We start from the raw sequence: 24577 nt of genomic DNA, 5'->3' as shown, positions 1-24577 counted from the left end.
ACCACAGCCCTCGCTGAATTGCAAAGACATGTTTTGCACTGACATTGTCCTTGTACCTCTCTGTTTGATATATGAGCTATGTATTCATCTGTCTTTCAGGTTCACTTGATGTTCCCTGATCACGTACCAAAGCCATGCTGTGCACCAACAAAACTGAACGCAATCTCCGTGCTCTACTTTGATGACAGTTCCAATGTTATTTTAAAAAAATACAGGAATATGGTGGTGCGTTCATGTGGCTGCCACTAAAATAAAAAAATAATCTAAAGCAGAGGGTTTTATTCAAAATTGTAATAAAGTCAAGATATGAGCCTTGCTGATGAAAAGGCAGGCCTAAATTTATTCCATTTCATGTCATCTCTCATTTAATTGTACAGTATAATGTATATAGTAGCTTTTATTTATTTAAAAGTATATAGTTTCTTTTGTATGAGCAAAATTTCAGAACCATTTATTTAATGGGTCACCTCACTATGCAATAGAAGTTCACAAATTAATTTTTCAATTGACCATGCTGAAATCTGCTTTATCCCATTCCAATATTGTAAAGTAAAGCCTTTTTGTATAGAATTTTTTTAAACTAGAAACTCCAGAACTTCTGTAACTGCTTTGTATTGTTAGAGGAACTAAAATGCATTTGGTCATATTGTGCCAATGAAAACTGTGGCAAGATATTTCTTTAGAAAAAGGCACAGGAGGAAAAAAACTAAACAAAACTTCTTGGCTGAACATATTTTTTCTTTTAGAAGTTCTGCTCCATTAGAAAAAGTGAAATGTTGAACCATGCTTAAGTAAATAAATAGCAGGTAAAAAATAGAAGTGAAAAAATTGCACATAATTGTTATAACTATTTTCTTTAACAAGATGAGTGTAATTGGAGGAGTATGTTACTTTTTGGCCTGTGTGATGAAGAGTTTGTAAATGGCTCCAGGCTTCAGAAATCCCATGTAGACAGACTTGCCTCTATCTATGACTTTCCAAGTTAACGCTAAAAATTGAACTACAACATTCTTACCTCAAATCATATCAGTTTGTTATCTACTACACTGCTCTGGCAGGTATCTTTATAATAGTGTAAACCAAGCCAAAATCAAACAAAAGCCTTCCCATTACATACACAAGTTACTATACACACAAAGTATACAGAATACAGGGTTTGGAAGTGCTTTGCTTTATTTAGCTCCCACTTCTGGATGTGTTTTATGAGTGTGCAAGGGAAGGTACATGGGGTGCAGCAGCTGTCACTTGTTTAATCAAAAATCTTATCCCCAGTGGTGGCTGTTTTCAGGAAAAGATAAAAAACATCTTTCATAAGAAGGTGCAGCCTACTTTCAGTCCCATCTGCTTTTCTATCAGGTGGGGATTGGTTTAAATAATGAGACTTAATATGGGATTTTTTTCCTTTTATTTAGCATTAATTATTGCAACTTTGATAGTTCTTAAATCCATATAAATAACTTTTTAATCCCACCAAATTTCGGCCCGAAGTTAAATCCTTTGGCTGTGAATTACACAACCAATTTCAGATTACCATTCCCACCACCACTGCACATATGTTTATTTTGAGTTAATTACATTTAATGTCTTTGGGTACCCCTTTATTTTAGTGTTATGAAAATGGGAAAATAAAAATGTTTTTCTCTCTATTACATGGCTAATTATAACATATGCTTTTATCATGAATTGCCTTCATTAAAAATGCTTCCTTTAAACAATTCTCAAATAGTTGCTGAAAATGGATAGAATTTGTAAGTTTCTTCTTAGTATATTCATGTAAACTCTGACTTCTCTGGTTATTTAAAACATATCTCAGAAAACTCAGATGATTACAGACTGATAAAATCAGCATGTGTGTGTGACTGCGTATGCATGTGAATAGGCAGCTGTCATTTTTGCAGAAACTAATTTATTTTATCTTGCTATTGGAGTAAAACATAAATCCTTTCTATGCATACACTCAATTAAAAAAAATTTATCAGTTCTGATTTCAGCCTTGGGAACTCTTTCCCCTTAACAGAACAGTACCATTTTACACTCCCATCTGTATTTTATACTGACATTACCTACATATCTACATTTAGTTGCAGTTCATGCACAAGAGTGTATAGGAAAATAGGTCTCCATCTGAATTACCTTCTTAGAAAAGTTAAAGTCCTCTGTTTTTTTTAAAAAAAATTACTGGTTTTTTGTATAAATTGGGTAGGTGGTTATGCTTTTTTTGAATTCAATTTATTCTAAATGGAATTTGATGGATCCTAAATTTTGGGTACATTAAGTAATATATTTTTAAATAATGGTGTACCATTTTGAGACTAAGAAGCTGAAGATTATTGTTATATTATTCTTTAAAATATGCTGTCGGAATATATTTCTATATTTTGAGACATAATAAACCTGTAATAATATTTTCCTCTGCTGTGGCTTTGCTTTTTAGACACATGACAAAATGACACTGACTTGATGTATCCTTTTAAAAGGAAAAGCAGATAACCAATGGTTATGGACAGCTTTTTTTATAGTTCATTTTTAGTACAAACATTTTGCAAAATTACTCTTATTTTGTTGTTTCTTAAACAGCAGATGGTGAACCATCTACACTACTAATAAAAATCATGCCTTCAAATCATACCTCCAAGTGCTAGTACTCTCCTCAAAATACACTAGAGAGGAGAAATGTTTTTTAAAATTCCCTATAAATCCATAACTGGTCATTCCTCTGGTTGAAATGAAGGATAGGGGCAGCAAACATTCTGCAGGCTCTGGAGAAGTAAATATATACATGTTTTCTTGTAAACTTCTTCAGGTAAGATATTCTTCAGTAGCACCTACTAATAGAAGACCTTTTGTTCTTTTGCTTGGTCCTATCAAATATCTGTTATTTTATATATATTTATGCATAATACATATACACTTGGATTTAATGCAATGGGTACATAATTATATGAAAATATACCCTTATCTGTAGGTACATCTATTCCTCTAGTCATAAAGACTATTCCGTTATCATTTAGGACACGAGCTTTATTTTTTTTCAAGCTGTTTAAGCTTTTGGCACCCTTAACAGTGGGAACCTCAATGGCTGAAAGCCAAAAACACCCAGTAGAAGTCCAGTACAGAATCAGTGTTTTAAAGCTGTCTGGTAGCTGACAACATAGCAATGTATCAGATTAGTGCAAAGCCCAGCTAGAGACATCTTGGAGAGTCGTTGGTGTGGATGTCTTCAAACAAAGTGATGATCATACTTCATTCCATGGTGCATCTATCTGAAAGGTTGTTTGGACTGATACGCCCTTAACAGTGCCATGACTCGTCCTGCTGCAGTGGTCTGTGTAGGTAAATATGTATTTGTGTGAGGGATTAGGTAGGGAGTGAAAATGGAGCCACACGAGGAGTCTGGGTATCTCTAGGAATAAGACACCAGTCCTTTTTAGCTGCACATGACAGCGCAGCTGTTTGGTTTGCATACTGGGACGTATAACACTATAGAAGAGTACTTAGTCTTTAGATTACGTGAATCAATTGTCAGACCATTTGGGGCCTCATTTTGGTAAATGGTAGATCCATGAGTGGTGTGAGTTACATCTATGCTGTAGACACCTTAACTGAGACTTTCTTTAGGGACAATATAGAGAAGTTGCTTTTTTGGATTGCAATTCACCTATTTCTCTCCAAAGACTAGAGAGTAGTTTTAGGACAGTGACTCTGCTTAGACCTTGTTTGAGCAACTGCAGTCAGTGACAATCCCTGACACCTTAAAAATAACATTACATTGTTGAAAAAGTTTTAGTCAGATGTTTATTTTGTATGTGAAGCTTTGAGAAATCTTTTGTTATCATGATGGGATGTCACACTTCTGTTTTGGAACATAATTTTCTCTACCATTTACTTGGGAAAGGTTGAATTGCTGACTGTGTTTTTCTTGTGTTTTGTTTTGGTTAGTTGTTGGTTTTTGGGCTTTTTTGTCAATTCCTCTTTTGGAAAAGTTTCATGATAAATTGAATTTGAGTCAAGGATTGTTAAAAAAAAATGGTTTAGGCTTGTACTCATAAGACTCTGAATTGTTTCAGCAATAACAAAAGCATTCTATTTACCAGGACCTTAAAACTATGTTATTTGCAGTCTCCTCAGCTTTTTTGCTCACACATTCAGCTGTGTATAGAGAGAATCTGACATGTGGTGCCTGAATGACAAACCAGCCACATGTGAATTATACAGCATTATCTTTTACTATCTCATCTGAAGTCACAGAACTTGCAAAATGTGATTTACAATGTGTTACTGAATTCTTACTCACAGGGCTTGAGCAAGAGCTTGATTAAAAACAAAAGAAAACTGAACTAAATAATTCAACAAAAAACAGTTAGAAGAGGTTTTCTGGCCGTCTTAATTCAAATAAATCAGCACCAAACATGGTATATGAGGGGTCATGAATCTCATGTGAATTAAATGGGCCTTTTGTATTCTGTTTTCCACATTTATAATACATGACAGAGACACTTCTCCCAACTGCTATATTTCCAGCTAAATACTTTCTGTTCTTTTCCCGTTTTTGCTTCCAATAGGCACCACTGATTATTCTTATTAATATGAATGAATATTTTCATTGCTTTAGCAGATGTTAATGCTTTATTAAAGAAGTATGTGCTATTAGTATTGCTAAGCATTATGTGTACAGAAAAGTGGACAGGCTTGGCAAAGAGAAGAGCAGATGAGAGGCAGTATAGGGAAGACAACCAGACCTGCAGTGTCCCAGTGCTCTAAACCCTGTTGCACACTCTTGGCGAGTGATGCATACACCTGGCACTTCTGTCCATGCAGCTCATAACCTTAAGGAAAGATAGGAAGTCTTAGGGGTTACCTGGACCTATACTTTGCATTTACAAAGTATTTTTCTATTTTCATTGTTATTTTTCTGCAGAATGTAGACCACACCTTTCCAAAGTGGGAGTGGTTATACTTAAAAGCTACTTTTAGGGAGCCAACAGAGATTATCTTGCAGCAGATCTTGGAGCACCTTTTCAGCAGGGTCATAAATCTGTACCAGTAGACTTGAAGGCGGTGTTACATCCCTCTCTTTTCTTACATTTTCCGCCTCCTCAGTGGGAAGTTCAGCAATGTGTTAAGACTGGGACTGTATTCATATCTGTGTAGCAGGGGTTCTCGGGCCAGATGTTGGCTGGAGATGTGAGAGCAACATATTTTCTAGGGAACAGCTCTCAGAGAATAATATTGAAGCAGAGATATGGGAGCAGATCTCTGTAAAACTTGTCCTGGTCTTTTCTGGGTTTCCAGCTGACTTATGAGCAGAAACACTTGTGAAAATGAAAAAGGTCTTTGACTACATTGTAAGGAGGAAACTTTGTGGGGGATCTTTCTGGCATCTCTGCCCCCATAAATTCTTTGACAAAGGAGAAGTCCAGACTTGAACCTGGAGCTACTCAACTGCAGAGACACCAAAGGTTGGACAAGACATGGTAGAGAAACACAGTGCATATATCAAACTCCCTAAACTGATCTAATTGGAAAATAAAGCTTTTCATGCCTGGTTATTTTCTTGGTTGCTGAGCTGTTCTGCCACAAGAACATGTTCCCTTTTACTCGGGCCAATTTTACATCCACCACTGGGATTCCTTTCCAAAATTAGTGTTTCTCCCTTAACCTCTGCAATGGCTCTTTTCAGCCTTCTCTACACGTTATCTGTTTTATTATTCAAGACTAACAGCTCCCACTGGGAGTGCTCTTTCCTAGACTGTGCTGCAGGGACAGAACAAAGACAAGACCTGCCAAGTCAGTTACTTGTTTAACTGGGATGTGAATCTTTGAGAAAACTTTTTGCTTACTTTTTCTTTCATTTTTGCATGCATTTGGATTTTTCTTGGTTTGGTGTCTTGGTATGAATTCTTGTGGATAGAAATATGTAGGTAAGTGCATAGGGTTCCACAAAGCCTGTCTGTGAAAAGGTTTGTGCATTTAGCAAGAAAAAACTCCCTATTTAGTTTCCTCTTTGGAAATGGAATTAATATAGCTACTTCTATTCCCTGTAAAGCAAACAGTTTTTAGCAAATAGTTTTTAACACACTACTGAGCCTGATTATATTTCATGCTTTGAAATTTAATCAAAATGTAAGAGTTCCTCGTTAGCAGGACCTACGTTGTGCACCTCAGGACATGTATCCAAGGACCAGAACAATATTCTCAGATATATTGGTGTATATACAAAACCTATCAAAATTAACAGTGCCCTTGAAATATTCATAAACGTATTTCTTATTCTTTCTGTTTACCCATATTGGACAGTGAAGTAATGAGAATGTTATTCATGCCAGAATACAATTAACTCCTTAATACTCAGATTTCCTCTCCTTATAAATAACGCCTTATGTTTTTACTCTTTCTTCTCACTTATCAACAACAAAATACAGCTGAAAGTAACTTAAAATTATGGGAAATTAATTTCTCGCTTCAGAATTGAACTGAATGTGGAAGTTCCCAAACTTTATTTAGAAGTTTTAAAAACAATAATGAAAGCAGTTATTAATAAGTTTTTTAAAAGATTATTGGAGTTCTGCACAGCTCGCACCAGTGCCGCAGAAGTGGCCATTGACGCAGAGAAGCCAGGACTGTGTTGACACCTGGCAGGAGCCCCATCAGCCTGGCAGAGGCTGTGGCTGCAGGGCACTGACATACTCGGTGAGGAGCCAGCAGCCCACATTCATGGAAAGGAGCCGGGAAGCTGCAGGGTTCCCTTCTCCAACCCAGTGCAGACACAGGGGCTGTCCGGCAAGGAGACAGAAGTGTCTCGTAGAATGGTGCACAGTAGAGCCCACTGAAAATTCTTGCATTCAATCATAAAAGTGCTTAAAAGTATGGCTCTATTTCAAAACCAAAAACGTATTCATTGTGAAATTCCCACTCTGGCTAAAATATCTCCTGGCATTTCTGAGTGAAGCTTCACTGACATTTTCACAGAGGTTTGCTCATTTTTGGCAGGAAAGAATTTGACCCTTCTCTTCAATCACGTTACACCCCATTTCCACTGACTGTCTCTTTTCCCATTCCCTTAGTTTTTCCCATGATGTAAACACACACGGCAGTAGAAGCAGCAGTGTTCCTCTGGATTTACTCTAGAATAGCTAAGTAACTAATAATAGCTAAGAATAGCGAATTGCAAAATATTTCCTACAAGGTTTCCTGCTTATTCCTCGGAATCTTTTCCCTTAGCTGACCTTTGCTGTTGAAAAAAGCTGTAAGAAATGAGCCAAATAATAATTGTTAAAGCAGAAATCAGGTGAAATGTACATATTTAAATTGTTTTAATTATGTAACTAAACATGATATACAGCTTTTATATCATTCTCCTTGCAGTCATTAGTTTCATGGCACTGCCCTAAACACTAAGGCCTATCAGCCTTCCAGGAGAGCAGTCTGCTTGAACTTTGAAGGAATACCAGGCTATCAAGCTGTTTCATCTCACAGATATGATTTTTGCAATTTTTTTAACAGATTGTTCCACTAAAAGCTTAGTCAATAGAGTGACATTCTTCAGAGGGGCACTAGAGTACAGCCAGGAGTGGTAACCTCTTTCATTAACATATTTGCATCATGATGAGAACACCTGTCCCCAGTTTGTTCTTCTTTATGTACATGTACATTCATTATATTCTAGATATTAAGAACAGCACTATGAATTTTCTAGCAAGGAAGAGATCTCTGTCAGACAGTAAAACGCATCTGTGGTCTTTTCTACTTAGTGGTTCTGCCTTTTTCTCTATAATCTAGTTTTCACAATTGGCCAAAGACTACAGAATCCATATCACTCATCATATCAATTATGATAATTAGCTTTCCTGCTCTAATTTCATGCATTTCTAATCACCCATTTGTTGTGTAGGTAATTACCATGCTCATTTACTTGCATCCAGATGTTTTAGTAATTATATGTTTGTTTCCTCATTTTCCCACCAACATCAGCTTTTTCTCCTTCACAGTCAAAATGCAATCTTTTCACATTGCAGAAAATTTTGTATTCTGTTTATGAAGATTTGGGCAACCTCCATTTTTTCCCCTTATGAAGACAAAAGGAAGTGTTTTCAAAGCTATTTCTATATGACACAAAACAGTGGTTCTATGTAGATATTTGAGCTAATAATGCTCCAGAAGCCATAAAATTGTATTACTGCCTGTTTCCAGGTTGTTTGCAATGCCAGCAGCAATTCAGTCAGAACCTATATATTGACATGGAAATACACTATGTGGTACAGAAATACATAAAAATGTTGTTGATCATTTGAGGGTCACTAAAATGGGCTAAGATCCAAGTGGGTGTGGAAAAGTTTGTGAATGGCAATTTAAAGTGTGTTCTCTGGTGCATTTCCCCTTTGATGCAAGCAAACCAAGGTGTAGACTTAAAGGGTGTCCTAGTGAGTGCATTTCTGTGAGGTGTATTCAGTGACAGGCAGAGCATCAGCTCACAGTGAAATCAGCTTTTAATTTACACTTGGGGTTTACTTTTGCATTTTCCTGTAGAGACTCAGCTGCCTTAGAAGTTCTGTTATAATAGCACCATCTTCTGACTAACATCCTGACAGGAGTACTTCTGAGTATTTTTATCTGTGGTTCATTGGAACTCTGAGAGTCCTACTTCCGTGAAGAAGGTGACCGCTCTCCTGCTTTATGCAGTGCTCCAGAGATGCAGTGAAGTGGTTAACCACACAGTACAATCATCTGTGCAGAGCTGAGAATTCCTTAACTTTGGCAGCCTAATGTTGAAATGTACACACATTTCCAATGAAAATGTTGAGAGAATTAATTTAAAACAGAAAATGTTCTGCTGACATTTTTGATGCTGACTCAGTTTTGTATAAGTACTTTACTGTCAGTACCACTGACAACACTTGCATTTTCAGTCTCTTCCAAGGTCAAGACTGTATGCTGGATATTTTGAAGAGTCTACTACAGTATAAATACAGCCCAGCTAGTAAAGTTTCAACCTTATTTAACCTCTGCTTATGCACAAAGATGTAGATCTTCAAATTACTAGAAATTGTTGGATAGATTTTCCAAGAGGAAACAGTATCATTTTCATATCTGACTCACTTTAACTCTTGGCTATGTTCTAATACATATGTGTCTTTTCTTCCCATTTCTATCTGGACAGTAAAGAAATGACAGAAGTGAGTGTCAGCTGACTATAAAAGCAATTTAGTCAATTAATTTTTGATATTTGAAGTCACTTATCCAGTTGACTTCATAAAAATTATTAAAACTTAAGATACAGTTTAAAGGGCATAAAAGCAGAGTCAGAAGCTTAATTGGTGCAAGAAAATGAGATGGCCTTAAAAGTTCTGGATTGCTTCCCTGCTTCAATCATTGATTCACAATGAAACTTTGGAAAACAAATATTCCATATCTGCATGGATTTGTCACGCATTTATAAAGGGCAAGTGAAATTAATTAGGCTTTGTGAGACATTTTGACATTCGATCCATTAAGCAGAGCAAAAATAGTGCTATTTGTGGCATTAGATGCTGTTGGTTTTTTTCTGAATTCTTATCTGCCATACACTTCTTTTTGTGATAAACCAAAATTTTCAAGGATATATTTGACTCTTTCAGTTCTCATTTTTAATACAATAATAAAACATTTACCAGTATCTGTTGAGGCCGACAGCAGGTCTGGAGTCTTCACAGACCTTAATTTGGACATGGTTAACCTCTATTCATGAGAAAAGCCCATGAGAAGAAAAGCAGTTAGTTTTTATCCATGAGAATATAGTATCAACAGAAGCATGAAAGTTAAACAACAGGAGAAAAACAGCAACATATCTGCACCTGTTATTTTTCTGAATGCTTGGACGCTTATGCCATAGGTAGCCAATGACTGTATGTTTTAGTTAACAGCAGCCAGTAGGAGTATTGTAGTAGTTTAGCAGCCAATGAATCTGTAACACGAATGACAACATACAGAATGTTTATGAAAGAGGCTGCTTTGTTAAATAAATGGCTTTTGGCACTTAATCCAAGGCACTGTCCATGTGTGTCATGATCGCCACAACAGCGACAAGTATCAAAGAAGAATTTAGAGCATAAATACCTTAATATTAACGAGGGGCTCAGGTAACAGATAGTCCTGTTTGTGTGTATTTGTTATTTGCATATACAAATGCAAGTGCGTAAACACATGCCATCTGATAGATATCTGAATTAGAGGAATATTCCTTCATTAGAAAATTGTTTATTTTTTCTAATTTGCTCACTTCAATTCAAGGTATTACTTTTTTTAATCCTAAAGAGCTCCTTTAGTCATTAACAAAAAAAATTATCTGCTCAACCTATTTTTGTTGTTTATTCCCTTCAAGTGACTTTCTCCAGTCTATGAAATGTTACTCTTCCTGTTCTCAGAATATCCTAGATATTGTGAAAAAGTCTGAAAAACATAATATGCAAAGCTGATGACTCACTGAATCTGAGAGTTTTCTCTAATTAGTGACTTAGTGGGATGATTCATTGCACTGTAGCAGTCTTCGCAGAGGCTCACGTGTTAATGCAAGGTACAGGGCAGAGAGAACTGAAATAAATGCCTCAATAGACACTGTAGTTGTGTTGATCTTTATTCCCCTCATGACCTAAAAGTAAATAAATGAAAAGGAAATATATGTCATTGGTTATAGTAATATCCTTTACTGTATAGCTCCATCAGGATATTGAGTGTCACTAAAAATGAAATAGTCTGGGGCTTGTGCACACTCAGGGCCATCTACAGTTGTTCACTTCAGAAGCCTATCTCCAGAGTCATGGTGAACTTGCTGGATCAGAATACTCACTGCTACCATTTCTTGCATCTTCAGAACAAAAAGAAATGTAGAAGTAACTGTAGACCTCATCTAAAAGGTCAAGAAAAAAAGAACTATCTTAGCTTGGAGCAAGAAGACTGTGTATTCAATTAACATATTAGTGAGATGATACCCCAGATGGATTTAGTTTTTATGTTGGTTTCTAGCTATACATATTTGTTTCATCTTCTGCACAACAAAAAGTAGGGTCAGAACACCCCAAGGGACCAAAAGCCCATAGTGAAGAATACAGATGCCCCAAAAAACATATTTCTCTTAATTTTTTTCTTAACTTTCCTGGCTCTAACCCTGTTTACACTGGTGAACTGTAATGCATATTGAATTCGTATTCAATACATTATTGACTCTACCATGCACATCCCTTTGATATCTAAGCACTTTTCCTCTTCACACATTATCATTGAAAAATGGTTTTAGATGTCTATTTGTTAACATATGTTCTCAGCACTTGTATATCTGTGTCTTTCCATGTGATATTTATTTTTACTGTACTTTATTTGCATGTATAAATAAAGAAAACATCTGTTGTTGGGATACAGATTGGTCTTTGGAAAGGATGTAAAAATAGATGGAGCCTTTTTCACTACATCCATTTCAAAAAACCAGAGAACCACTGAGCAAAACGAATCAGTTTATGGACTCAGTATACTGCTGGAAAGGTCAGAACACAATGTGAAGGTCCCAAGCTCTACATTTTGCTTTCATCTTTCTGAATTCCCTGGAATATAGGTAAAAATCACATGGAAAAATCCATGTCTCTCTGGGTGACGGATCTGTGCTTGGCTGATTTGTGGGTTCTCCAGACAGTGTATGCAACACTGTGTGTTCAAGAGTAGAACAAGACTTCTCCCTGAAGGACTGCGCATGTAACCCATGCTTTAGGGCTCCCCTGTCCTCCTTTGAACAAGTTTTGCCGTTATTTTGGGACTGTTGACCACAGGTATCAGCTCAAATTCACATTGTCAAAAGGCATCAACGCCTTTGCAGGAAAAAAGTAGTGCTTGGGCTTCTATTTTGTTACCACTTTCTATTACTTTGCTAATTATGCATAAGACTCGAAGCTTTGGTCCTTGGGCTAGATCTGCAGCTGGGACATTTTGGAGCAGTGCTACTATGTTTGACTGGCATCCCCTAGAGATTTTACACTGTCATTTCATTGCAGCAGTGAAAAATGAAGCTTTCCTATGTCATATAGTGCTGTGTGCACAGAAAGAAAACCTGGGTTCATAGTTTATCCAACAGCAAGCATTTATCTCAATGACAAATAATGGAAAGATATAAAAAGCCCAGATTTTAATTCCATGGGTTGTACTGGCAATTGAAAATTCTTTAATTTCGATTATTTCTAATCTTACTCTTGTTGTTTTGATGAAAAGCTACATATGTTGTAAGTTAACAATTTTAATAGGTGATGGAAATCTGAACAGAATGCTAGTATAAACTCTTTTTCCTCTTGGTTCCCATGAATTTTTCTGTTTTAATTTGAAATAGAATTTGAGAATTTAGCCTTCCTCTTATATTTTTTTTGTACGTGATATTCAGATTTTTTTCTCACTTCTCAGAGATCAGACATCCACAGGAAGATATTATTAATAATAAAATGCATGAAAATGCATAAAGATATGATCCTCCATTGTCCTTTTGGCTAACATATTTTTTGCTATGACTGCTATAATTGCATTTCAAATTTCTTCATGAAGGTCTGAAGAATAAGTAAAAGTATGGGAATGGCAGACTGTTGGCCTTGCTGGATGCTCCATAGGGCAGCATCACTCAGAAAGTGAGAGAAATCTAATCAAGGTTTGGATAAATGTGCCTAATGAAGAATAGGAAATTAGGGGTTGTGTTTTTTAAAATGTCTTTCTTAAGAATTGGGAAACAAGATTGTATGAGACTAAGTTAATAAAGTAAGCACTGTAAGTTATACAATCAAAATTGATTCATATAAATGTATTTTTCAACCACTTATTCTGGCACTGTAGTAATAGCTATCAGAAAACAACTTATCACACTCAATTACAATCTGTCTTTCAAAAAGGCTCTAGCTGAGTATTAGAAAAAATAGTGCTTAGTAACATATGGCACTTGGAATCAGGAGTCTCTTGTACAACATAGAAATTATTACAGCCTTTATAATTAGCCTTGAATGGCTTGGAAATAGAATGGCTAAAATTCTCAAAAATACTCAGGCTAATTAAGGACTTCCATAACATTTTCAAAAGTACCTTTGATATCATGAGTCAGAAACCTCAGACTGATATAGGAAACCAAATGCTATTTAAATGCTGCAAAAACCATCGTCCAAACATAAGTTCAGATAAACATTCGTGTAGGCATCACTAAACCCTTAAGTTGCCTGAACTCTAATTTCTTCTGGCAAAGATCCATAAAATGCTTAAATACCTCCCCTTGAGAGCTTTAGTACTGGCTACACTTGCTTAGTAGCCTGACGCCTCAATGCTTACAGCAGGCATTCCCTACCTGTTTCCTTGCTGGTTCAATGGGCTGGTGTGCAAGCATAACCTGCCTTAGCTTTTCCAAGATCACACCCTTTGCCAGGGTCCTAACCTCTCCCTTTCAGAGTTTGTTTGGCCTTGTCTGTGCTGAATCATTTCAGCATGCAAATGCAACAGAAAATGTTGGATGTGAAAAAAGGCACTTCTTGCCTCAGCATGCTGACCAGGATCAACACAACACCAACCAAATGCTCAGGTGAGTGTAGTAGAAAGGGTAGAAGCAAAGGGTGGGCAGAACTATCTGGCTCAGCCTGCTGTGGGAACCCAACATCAGCAAATGCTGGATTAGACCATATGGAAAAAGCAGGAATGAAGATGTTTTCTTCACCCTGGTGGTTGTGAAGGTTGTTTCCAGTCACTTAAACCATGGAAGATTTGCACATTCATTTTTCCATCTGTCTTTATTTGCTCATGAGCAGTATAAGTTAGGCTCTCATTTGGAGGCCAAATCACCTGACCCTGTCACATGAGCTACTGTGCATCCCAAATTTTTTCTGTGGTAGCAGGTGACTCGAGAACTGAAGCAGACACTGCCAGACCTTCATGGAACCTAGCTGAGCATCCAGCCCAGCTTACTCCACCCTATGGAATCTGGGCAGCCAGTGTCATCTTCCAACCACGGACTATTCCTGCAGCTCCTCCATGCCCTCTCTGCTTTCCCAGGTATGTGCCACACTTCTTGCCATTCTCAGCCACATGGGCCTTAACTAGGTATTGCAAGTTGACTCTCTGTTCTGAAGGATATTTTGGGATAAAATGGTCTCCGTATTGTCTGACAGAATTGTTCTTCTTTCAGTAGCATACTTAAATCTTTGTGTAGCAGAGAAAATATGTTTATGATTATGAAGGTCATTGCCTTCATGGCTGAAGAACTCACATGGGATGTGTGGGCTGTAACCTCCTCAGGCTGCTCTGAACCCCACGTTACTGCATCTTGCTCTCTAACACTGTGTTTTGGATAAAAACGAACACTGGCATGACTACTTTTTACCACCAATACCACACTTTTTTTTCCCTAAGACTGCAAAAATATTAGTTCACAAAGGAATTGATGGCAGGAATTCCAGTTACACAGGGCCTTCTTTTCTGGCAAATCTTCAAAACTTTCTTTAGCAGTATCTGTTCATTAGCTTAGTCAGTTCTCCACTCAGTTTCTGCTCAGAGACAGCAACTTCAGTCTTGCTGATTACTCTTGGGGATAGTGAGATATGCAAACCCTTGGGGTTATGGCGCTTAGCTTTTTGGTGAGTATATCCTATATAGAGACCGGGGTCCTGGCTGGAAAGGGAGCTTACAACTTCTAAGTCCCTTAGAAGCTTTTGAAAGTATCATTGCCTGCCATATTAGTTGAAAAATGTTTTATACAGAATGTGATACTCCCTGGTTGCTTCAGGATATGTAATCTGGACTCTGAACCCTGTGGTCACTGTGAAGCCTCCCATTCACAGACACGTTAGAGAGATGTAGACCAAGAAAGCTTATTGCATTTCTCTGGCAACTGTAATGTGAGACCCTCACATAGTAGCTGATCTAATTTTCATCAGGTTCAGCTCCCTATTTTAGGAGATTTCACTGCAGAAAATAAAGGAATTGCTTCCATGACTGTATTTCAGCAAGCAGTTTAAAAGTATGGGAGCTTTTTCTTCTTGTTTTGCATTGTTAGCTTTAGTTCAATTCTATGGTTGCCAGTAAAAATTGTGTTTTCCTTGTGACTATGGTGTTTGAGAATTGCCTATAACTAGAAAAGTATAAGACCATGAACATTAGATCTGAAAATGCTCACAAAAGTTTTGTCCATTTGCCTCATCTTGAAATATGAAGCAGAATGGCAATTTTAGTCACTGTAACTATGTCTGCACTAGGTTAACACGGATGGGGCATGGGATCAGCTTGTTTCTGTGTTCTTCTGTTGTCCATCTCCAAACTGCTGGTTAATAATTGCAGGTTTTTCTCTGGACACAGTTTTGGCTCATACTAGCTAGGCTTGTCTCATAGGCTCAGTTCAGGGATGGTATGTGCTAGAGGACTGCTGCCAACAGGCAGGATGTATGAGGCCATCCTGCATAGGAGACGAGTACACAGTAGACTTGTCTCTATGGACATCACCCTGCCAAACCATTTGTCCTTTGAGCCCTCAGTGATTTTATTCATTAGTATGGATCTACAGAGGGCAACAGCCCACTGCCAGGATGAAAAACAACATTCAGCAAGGGTGAGACCTTTTTTTCAGACAGAGAAGACTGATATGTCCAGACTTCTCAAATAGCAGAGTATAGAAAGAGTAGCCAATTGAACATGGCCATTTGATAACAGGCCATTTCACTTTTTTCCCTCCAGATTGTTTTCCCACTTGATTTCACCTTGATGTTTTAAGAGAGCTGGGAGAGGTGCCACTGTCAGGTGGAAAAGGTTATAATGAACAAAGGAGCAGCAATCCAGGACTCTCCATGCTTCCTGCAGAGACCAGGGAAGAACAAAGTAGATAGTTAAAAAGAACAGGAAAAAAATTAATGAAATTGGGCAACTCTTCCCTCATTTAGACATGATTGACATTTTCTGATTGAATCCTAATGATTTCTGAATTAAAAGAAAAGAAATATTTAAAATACTAATTATCCAGACTGCTTAACTTCATGTTTCTTTTTCATTTTGAGTTGCACATGTCATATTGGATCGAATTCATATGACATTTGATCTCAGAACATTGTTTAAATTTTTGTTTAATATCAGCTGGCTCATTAAATTGGCTTAGAAGGATTTTATATTCCTCTTAGGATATACAACTATTTTCATTAATCTTTACTAAATTATATATCAGTATATATATCAATACTACAATATTACAGTATATATATTGTAATAATCATATTGATTGTAATACTGAATTTCACAAGTTAATGTTAAAAATATTTCTTTATATTTTCTATTTTTGTTCTCCTTTAAATTTTTCAATATTCTACAATAAAAATATTGTACCCAGAGTGCCTAAAAGAGACATGATGATAGAAGAGAAAATCAGAACCAAACATTAACACATATGCGTCAAAGAAAAATCTTCCTTAACTGAAAAAATGGAAGATATTAAGAATTCTTTGTCTTAATCAGAAAATACCAGGTCATTGGGGGAAAAAAAGTTCCAAGAGTTCTCTGAACAGAATACTATAGTCTGGATGTCTTTGTGCATGCTAAAGGAAGATTTGAAATTTTTTTTCATTAGTTTGGGACTGGATTTAAAATTTAATAATGCATTCCTTTAATCAACTTCTGCTGAAGATGGCAAAAATGTAACTTTTGGAGTGCATTTTCTGCTAATCCAGTCACTTAAGTTTGCACAGCTGGGAGATTTCTATTTTTTCCTGCAGCCTTTTCTCCCCCTCCCCCATTCTGATTTGTTATTGTTTGAAATTCTGAGAATGTTTTACACACATTTTCAGTGTACAACATTTGGATACTGATAAACGAATGACAAGTATGATATAAAGCCTTCTGGAAGACCCTGTAGGGTCTGCCCAGAGAGAAGAACACATCTGTCTCCAGCTGTGCAGTTATTTAGGAGTGAAATTACTTATCCTGGGTTGGGCAAAGATAGTAATTATACTTTTTTTGTTGATGTGAAGATCAAAGGTTATTCTTGGGAAGTAGGGACAAGGACTGTGATATTTAGCAGGAGAGATTTATCCAGTACATAATTTAGTACATGGTTTGCATGTTAACCTGGTGCTAATGCATGTAGATGGCAGAGAAATTGTAAACAGTCTGATGTAAGATAAATTATAATTGGTGAAAAGTAAATTAATCTACTGGTCATGAATCTTCCACAGTTAGCAGAATCTTGAGCAGCTGCTACATTCCACAATCACACTTTGAAAAGAGGCTACTTGATCTGAGGATTTTTTGCTGCAGTGCAAATAACTTGTTCCTTCTGTCCCTGTGAGGCTTTCTGTTTATTTATGTATTTATTTATTTATGTATTTTAATAATGTAACCCTGGTTTTAAGAGCAGTATCCAGTTTTAGACTGATATAACTCACAAATTTCTTCCCATAAGAGCAAATACCTTGGTTTTGTGATTTGCAGCGTGCAAACTAAGAATACCCTCCCCCTCCTTCAAAACCACAGAGGTAGGAGCTTATAAATATAAATGACTTTTCATAACTGGGTGTAGTATGACCTCATGGTCAGAGATGAGATAGAATTTTTATTTCTCCACAATTTCCTGATGCTGTTTCTATGAAATGGCTTTCTCATGTTTCTCATTTCTAAATTTGACTTATATATGCAAATACCTTTACTCTTCTAGAAGTAACTCAGTATAAAATACAAATATACAAATTGTGTGAGCAAAGTGGAAAAAAAAGCTGCAGAAATGATTGAAATCCCTTACAGCAAACCAAGATTTAATGAATATTTATGCACTAACTATTGTGACACAAAACATTTTTCAATAGTATTGACATAGGCATAGAGCTTTTTCGTTTGAAAAAAAATTGCTTTCACTATTCATAGAACCTCCATACTTCTCTTTACTAAGTTATACACTGCTGAGATTTGTACTGTTTTAAATAAGGAAAAATGCCATGAACTAAAATGAGATATACTGATATAAACCCAGAATAAATTAGCTTAAATTTATGCTTAAGCATAAAATGTTTATGGCCAATTCCCATGACAAAAAATAGTCCGCCTGGAAGAGGCTTGGCAAAAGAATCAGAGACAGCAAAACAGTTTCATAATTGTAGCTCATTCACAAATATTAATGAAAACATGTTTTGCCATGTATATTAAAATTCAGTCATTTATCTCTTGAATAATTGCTAGGCTATGGAGAAACAGTGAAGAGAATGAAGTTCTAGACTTTTTCTGTTCTTTCTCTGTCTTTGTTTTCATTTGAATATAATCAAGAAGCTCATCCAAGGGATCAAAATAAATGACTTCTCAGATGGCTTTGCTATTATTCAGTCATCAGATGTCTGAGGAAGACAAGTAGTGGCGGATTGCACCGAGAATACCTAAGCGGGCTTTGACATGGTAGAGAAGTTTCCACCATGAGCAGATTTGGTTTTCTAATTTTGTGCAGAGCCTGATAAGTCTCTCAGCATAGACTAATCTGCTATTACAACAAGTGCAGCCAAAATCCAGAAATTTTCCAGCTAATTCTGGCTGCAAACCAAACTTCACTGTTTCCCCACTGTACTGCCCTCCCACAGAATAAAATCTTACTGGGCTCCATTAAAATAGCAAATGAACTTTGAATTCATTGAGGGAAAACCGGCTCCAACCAATGAAAGACAAGCTACCAAGTCTTCCTATGGATTACTCTTAGTTTACCATATAAGGCCTAAATATAACATATATTTTATCATGTCAAGAATGTGGATAAATGCAGCATTTCTGTGCATTTAAACCATTAAGAAGGGGTGGATCAATGGGTCCACAATGGAAAGTCAGCAACAGTATGGCTTGGAAGAGGAGACTCCACCACTGGGCTTTTTTCAAATACACCGAGCAGAAACCAGCAGGTACAGTAAGGCTCAAGGTGAGGAGATTAGCAGCTGGTACAGGACTGAGGTAATTTAAAGCTGACATGCCACAAAATTCAGCAACTGAAACGGTGGCTTCCTTATTTACCTTGGTGATGAAGTGCTTCCATGTTGAAAGATTTCAATGGTGCCAGCACTCCATAGTGTCAAATTACTGGGAAAGGAGGGTGGTGAAAACAATAGCAGAGTTTGTGGGCATGCAAAGATGATTCCTGTCAAGCAAAGCCAGGTCATATCAGGTGGAGTAGCTGCCATGGTATCTCTGGGAGTGAAACAGCTGTGTGTGCTTTCTGCCTTTGCTGACAGCAGTTGTGGTACGATGCCAAAACTATTATAAACGTAATAAAATTTGGGAAAAGGTTATCCATGCTCCCACTGATTAGAAGATATAGAAGAAGTTTTGTCTACATAACTACCAACTATTAATTTTTTAAAACCCATTAAAAAGTCTTGTATTTTCTGTAACTTCCTGTTCTTTTTTAAAATATTTCTTTTTAATTTTCAGAATGTTTTCATGTATGTCTTTTTAATGTATTTGTTTGATTTTGCACTTATTACTCAGTTAACACTATTTTTAAAATTTCCCTGAGTAAGACTGAAGAAAAATTGTTTTGTATCACTGTCTATTCCACGGAAGAAAAAAAAAAGACTCCACACTTGTCTCCTTCAAATGTTCCGTAACGACAAAAGGGCAAAACCTTCAAAAATATTTTGGAAAAAATTTGCTACCCTTCAGCTCTCAAGAGATCGCATAATGGACACTTTATACGCACGCAAAAAAAAGCATGTGGAATAAATGTATGCATAATTAACCTCTCAAGTACAGGGTGAACATTTTCCATGTATGTTGTGTTTTCCAGGATGAATCTATTCGCTATGATTTTACCTATGTTACATATCTTGTGGTAGAAACTCATAAAAGTTAATATAACACTGTTTGTCACTTAATAAAGACTAATACCGTTAGTTGGCCAGAAAGTTGGGGAAAGCATCTGAAACAGGTCATGCTACTGACCAAGCCAGATTTCACAACAACTTTCAACAAATATGTAGAATGTGAATAAACTCCTTAGAGGACAATTTGATCTTAAAAAAACTAAAAATAAAAAAAGACAGTGTCATTATAAGCATCCAAATTTTGCCTTGCAAACCGCATAGCTTCCTAGTATCACAAAAACATAGTTGTTTCATAATGTCACTGGGGAAAGTGTGTTAAACACATACTGTTTTAAACTGAAAAAGCAACCAAAACATCATCAGATTCAGTGCACCAGAAAAAAATTTTAAAAAGAAAAACAAAACAAAAGAAAAAAAGACTGCTTCCTTCAAGCCATGCAGATTTTACATTTTTTTTTCTTTCCAAGACAATCGCTGATGATCTGCTAATGAGGCCTCTTATTATGCAGGAATGTTTACACTTGTTAGTCTTCAGGCAAAGTTCAAAGGAATACAGACAACTACTTTAAAAATACCTGTGGCACTTAAAAAAATACCTCAATGACGATTAACTCATCTACTTTCAAACCACAAACTAGTTCTACAGGTTACTACAGAATCTGTCTGCAAAGAAAGCCATGGTGCATGTTGTAGATCAGGCCTCCAAACCCATGGATCTGCTTCTGCCTCGGTACAAAATCCCATGTTTCACCACATTCCTCTCCGTGTGAATCACAGCCAGTCACAGCTGCTAGGTCTGGGTGGATCACCTTGTTCAGTAGAAAGATCAACTGGCTGAAATAAAGAAGGAAAAACAGTGATTTCCTGCCAGCAACTGCAAAGAAAAGTGACATATCGGAATGTTTCTTCATACCAGTCATGGTTAGCTGGTGGAATTCATTGCTGCAAGACTTCGTTGAGACTGGATCTGAGGGAGGCTGGATATCTACCAGTATATTTCTAACCCTCAAGAATTAGAGTAGTAAAGCCCAAATATCCAGATGAGAATGCTAGGGGACATAAAACATCACATATTTCAGGAAATAAGCTTGGGATCCTGTTGGACTACAAGCTGTCCATGAGCTAGAGCTTGCCCTTGTTGCTAAGAAAGCAAATGTGCTCTATTATGTAGAGCATTGCCAGCAGGTTGAGGGAGCTGATCCTGCCCATTTGCTCAGCCCTGGTGAGGCCACATCTGGAGTGCTGTGTCCAGTTCCAGGATCCTCAGTACAAGAGAGACATGGAGCTCCTGGATTGTGTCCAGTGGGGGCTATGAAGATGATTGAGGGACTGGACCAATTCTTATGAAAAAAGCCTGAGGGAGCTGGGCCTGTTCACCTCAAGAAGAGACATCTGAGGTAGAACCTCATCAATGTCTATGAGTATCTGAAGGGAGGGTATCAAGAGGGTGTTTCCAGGCTCTTCTTGGTGGTGCCAAGCAAAAGGACAAGAGGGAACAGGCAGAAACTGATGCATAGGAAATTCCACCTGAATCTGAGAAAGTTACCAAAAGTGATCACATATGGGAAGAGATTGACCAGAGATGTTGAGGAGTCTCCCTCATTGGAGATACTCAAGAACCATCTGGATGCAATTCCATGCAATGTGCTCTAGGATGGCTCTTCTTGAGCAGGGAAGTTGGACTCATGTTCCTTTCCAACCTTACCCATTCTGTCATTCTGTGACTTGCAGGAGCATCTTCTGACATTGCATATTTATTTCACCAGTATTTGTAATTGGATTAGAAACAGTGGTTGGACCAATCTTGTCAGGTGACTGACAGTGTGATAATTTGACAGCTGCTTACAATACAATTTGGGCCTTACCAAAAACTTCTGCAGCAGTCTGCATCAAAAATAAATTGGTATTGTCACAGAATATCTCAAGTTAGAAGGGACCTGTAAGGATCACCAAGTCCATCTCCTGACTCCTTGCAGGACTACCTAGAATTAAACCGTATGACTACGAACCTCATCCAGATGCTCCTGGAGCTCTGACATGCTTGGCACTGTGACCACTTCCCATCAAGTACATATGCCACCATTTTTGAGACCTAACACTAGTTTTAATGCTATGGTGTTTAACTAGCAAACCATCTTAGTTTCTAGCTTCTGTGAACAATCTCGGTTTTTCTCCTTATTGTATCAAAACCTTTTGTCCTGATGATAACCTGATTTGTCTGTTCTCCATGCCTGAGATAAGACCACCAAATGTTAAAAATAGTGGAAATCACGTGGTGAACTTATATTCTGCTTCACGTTGCATTAATTAGATCCAGCAAAGTTCAGGGGATAAAGATCTCTTAATTTAAAATGCAATGTAGTGACAATTCATACAGAGGTATTGATCTGTGTGAGAGCAGAGCCAGTCAGGAGGAATCCTTATAGTTACGCTATTCATGCTGCTTTCTGAAATCTACTGTTCATTCTAATGTTACTACTTTATGGCATCTGTACCCATTTGGTGTTTAAAGTAGATGAAAAAAAATTCTATTCCATTTTCTCTGAAAATACTTTACATGTGTTACTGAACTCTTATAATGAAACAACAGCTAAACCATTTGTAGAAGTGAAATTTGAAATCTGAGAAAAGCCTAAGTTTTAGCATCAAGGCACCATTCAGTCTTTGTGGCTATAACTATTCACTACACTCAAATTTAGCACTGAGAGTCTTCTCCTGTTCTGGTCTTGTAGTATTGTTGTTGGGAACTCTTCATAATGGGAAAAGGCAAAAGAACCAAGCTCTGCTCCACATCAGGGCACTACTTACCTGCACCCTTAGGCAGAGTATGGATTATACAGAAGCACAGTTCGTGGTCCTATCTTGCATTTTTTCAACTTCTTCCTCCCCATATACAAGGGTCCTTAAACGTCCCATTTTTAAAGGGTTTTGTCTCCAAATGATCAGTATGTGTTACAGAGGTTTAAGAGAATTTTCCAAAGATTTAAGAAAATAAAAGTATTTTCAATCCTCCTCCAATATAGCACTTAAATCTTTCTTACAATACCTGAGCACATATACTGGAAAAGTATACATGATTGAAAACACAGGATTTAGCACTAGAAAGATTTTTATGCAGCATTATATAAGTAAATCTCTGCACAAGTTTATTGCTATAAATTCAATCCCATAGCAGAGCATTGTCTGGTGGTGCACCATTCCCTGTTACAGGAGCATAGTAGCAGTAGGAAGTCATATTTACCCCAACTCACAGTCTCCCTCAGCTGTGTTAATAAATATCTTTGAGTAGCTATAATATTTATTTTAAATTTAATAATTTACTTCTTATGCATCTTTATTTTCTGTCCTTTTTGTACTTTTATCTTTTTTTGTGCTTGAGAAAAGAGAAAACAAATAATAGTTTTCATTATCTGTTTTTCACATGTTATCTCAGTGGTTGCTTGGCCAAAATTTCTTGGCTAGAAGGAGTGTAGGAGAATATGTAGACAAGGGTGTGCCACAAAATTTTATGGAAACATCGTGAAATCTATGCATTTGGGTCAATTTTCAACCTGTGCTGTGTAGTGTAGAGGCATTGTCTGTCCCAGCAAGAAACTTGCTTTAGAATAGCACTTCCACTGAGCAGTGGAAATTCTGTATTTCCCACTACCAGGGAAAGAGATTGCCTTGTCCCAGTCTGAGAGCAGAGTATAAACAACTCTGAACTGGGCAGCACAGTTCGGCTAAAACCACAGAAGAAGAAAAGAAAGATTGACTGATGTGTTAAATTAGAAAGGGAAATTATAAAGGAAAAAATTCTTTGGAAATATTTCAAGAAATAATGAAGCACTGTAACCCCCCTAAAATTTATCTATATTATATGGTTTGTATTGCATTTTTATATTGCAGCTCTTGTACTGCAAAAAAATGCTTGTACAAAATGTTTGAAAAATATTACTGTACAGTTAATGAATACTCCAAAAAATTATTTGGAGGATGAATCATGTATAATTCAGAGTGCAAATACACATTCACTTTGGTGTAGCAGAAGAAATAAAACTTTTCAAGATTAAAATACAGTTTCTCAAGTTGCACTTTTAGAATGACTTTCCATATATTATATGGATTCAGATTAATCTTAATTTTAAATTGGTTTGAGAGCCCTTCTGTATTAATCAACAGATTTTTCCAAGTAACATATTTTTTCTACCTTCCTTTCTTTGAGTCCTTAAATTTAATAATGTTGGGATTTCCTCCTCCAAAGAGGGATCTGCTAAATAAATTTAAATGAAATAAAACACTTAAAAGAAGAATGAAACGTGTGAAAAATACAGTCTGATAAGATCAAGAGTCTGAATCTATAATCCTCAGAACATGACAATTTGAAATTAAATCTGAATTGATGTGTTCTTGAATTGCTATTCAGAAACATTTACTTCTTTCTTTAAAAAAACATTTCCCCAAGTCCATAACCCGAACATGAAGTTCATATAGGAAAATATTCTAGAATAAGGCTTTTATTATGCAAGCCCCATAACTCCCACAGGATTTCCCTTATGAAAGGGAACTCCAGACTGGCCAGTTGGCTTTCCAGTCATCATTACTGGTAGACACATTCAGTGGGGTTATTATTGTGGGTAATGCCCCATATGCTTCCTGCATTAAGAAGGTGAGGGGAGATGAACACCTGCCATGACATAAGTCATAATGAAATTCACTTCACAAAGTAGAAAAGTCCTAAAAAATGAGTGGAAAATCTCTATTTCTGAATTTGAAAGTGGAGTTGTAGAGGG

The 24577-nt window shown here is 36.8% G+C and overlaps 1 protein-coding gene across 2 annotated transcripts in view; it reads left to right on the top strand.

The window, feature by feature from the left end:
* The window catches only part of BMP5 (bone morphogenetic protein 5), a 57557-nt gene extending 55147 nt beyond the window's left edge, over positions 1-2410 (top strand). For both annotated transcript variants that reach the window (XM_042017103.1, XM_042017102.1), the window contains one exon: positions 100-2410. In XM_042017103.1, coding sequence (XP_041873037.1) covers positions 100-249 — 150 coding nt within the window. In that variant the 3' untranslated portion in view covers positions 250-2410. The remainder of the gene's footprint in view (positions 1-99) is intronic.
* The last annotated feature ends 22167 nt before the right edge of the window (positions 2411-24577 follow it).

The sequence above is a fragment of the Corvus kubaryi genome, unplaced genomic scaffold (assembly GCF_017639235.1).
Source record: "Corvus kubaryi isolate FWS band 111438036 unplaced genomic scaffold, C.kubaryi_AGA036_p1.0 split3-73, whole genome shotgun sequence".
Taxonomy (NCBI): domain Eukaryota; kingdom Metazoa; phylum Chordata; class Aves; order Passeriformes; family Corvidae; genus Corvus; species Corvus kubaryi.
The sequence above is the reverse complement of the archived record's forward strand: the minus strand, read 5'-3'. Positions and strand labels throughout refer to the sequence as shown.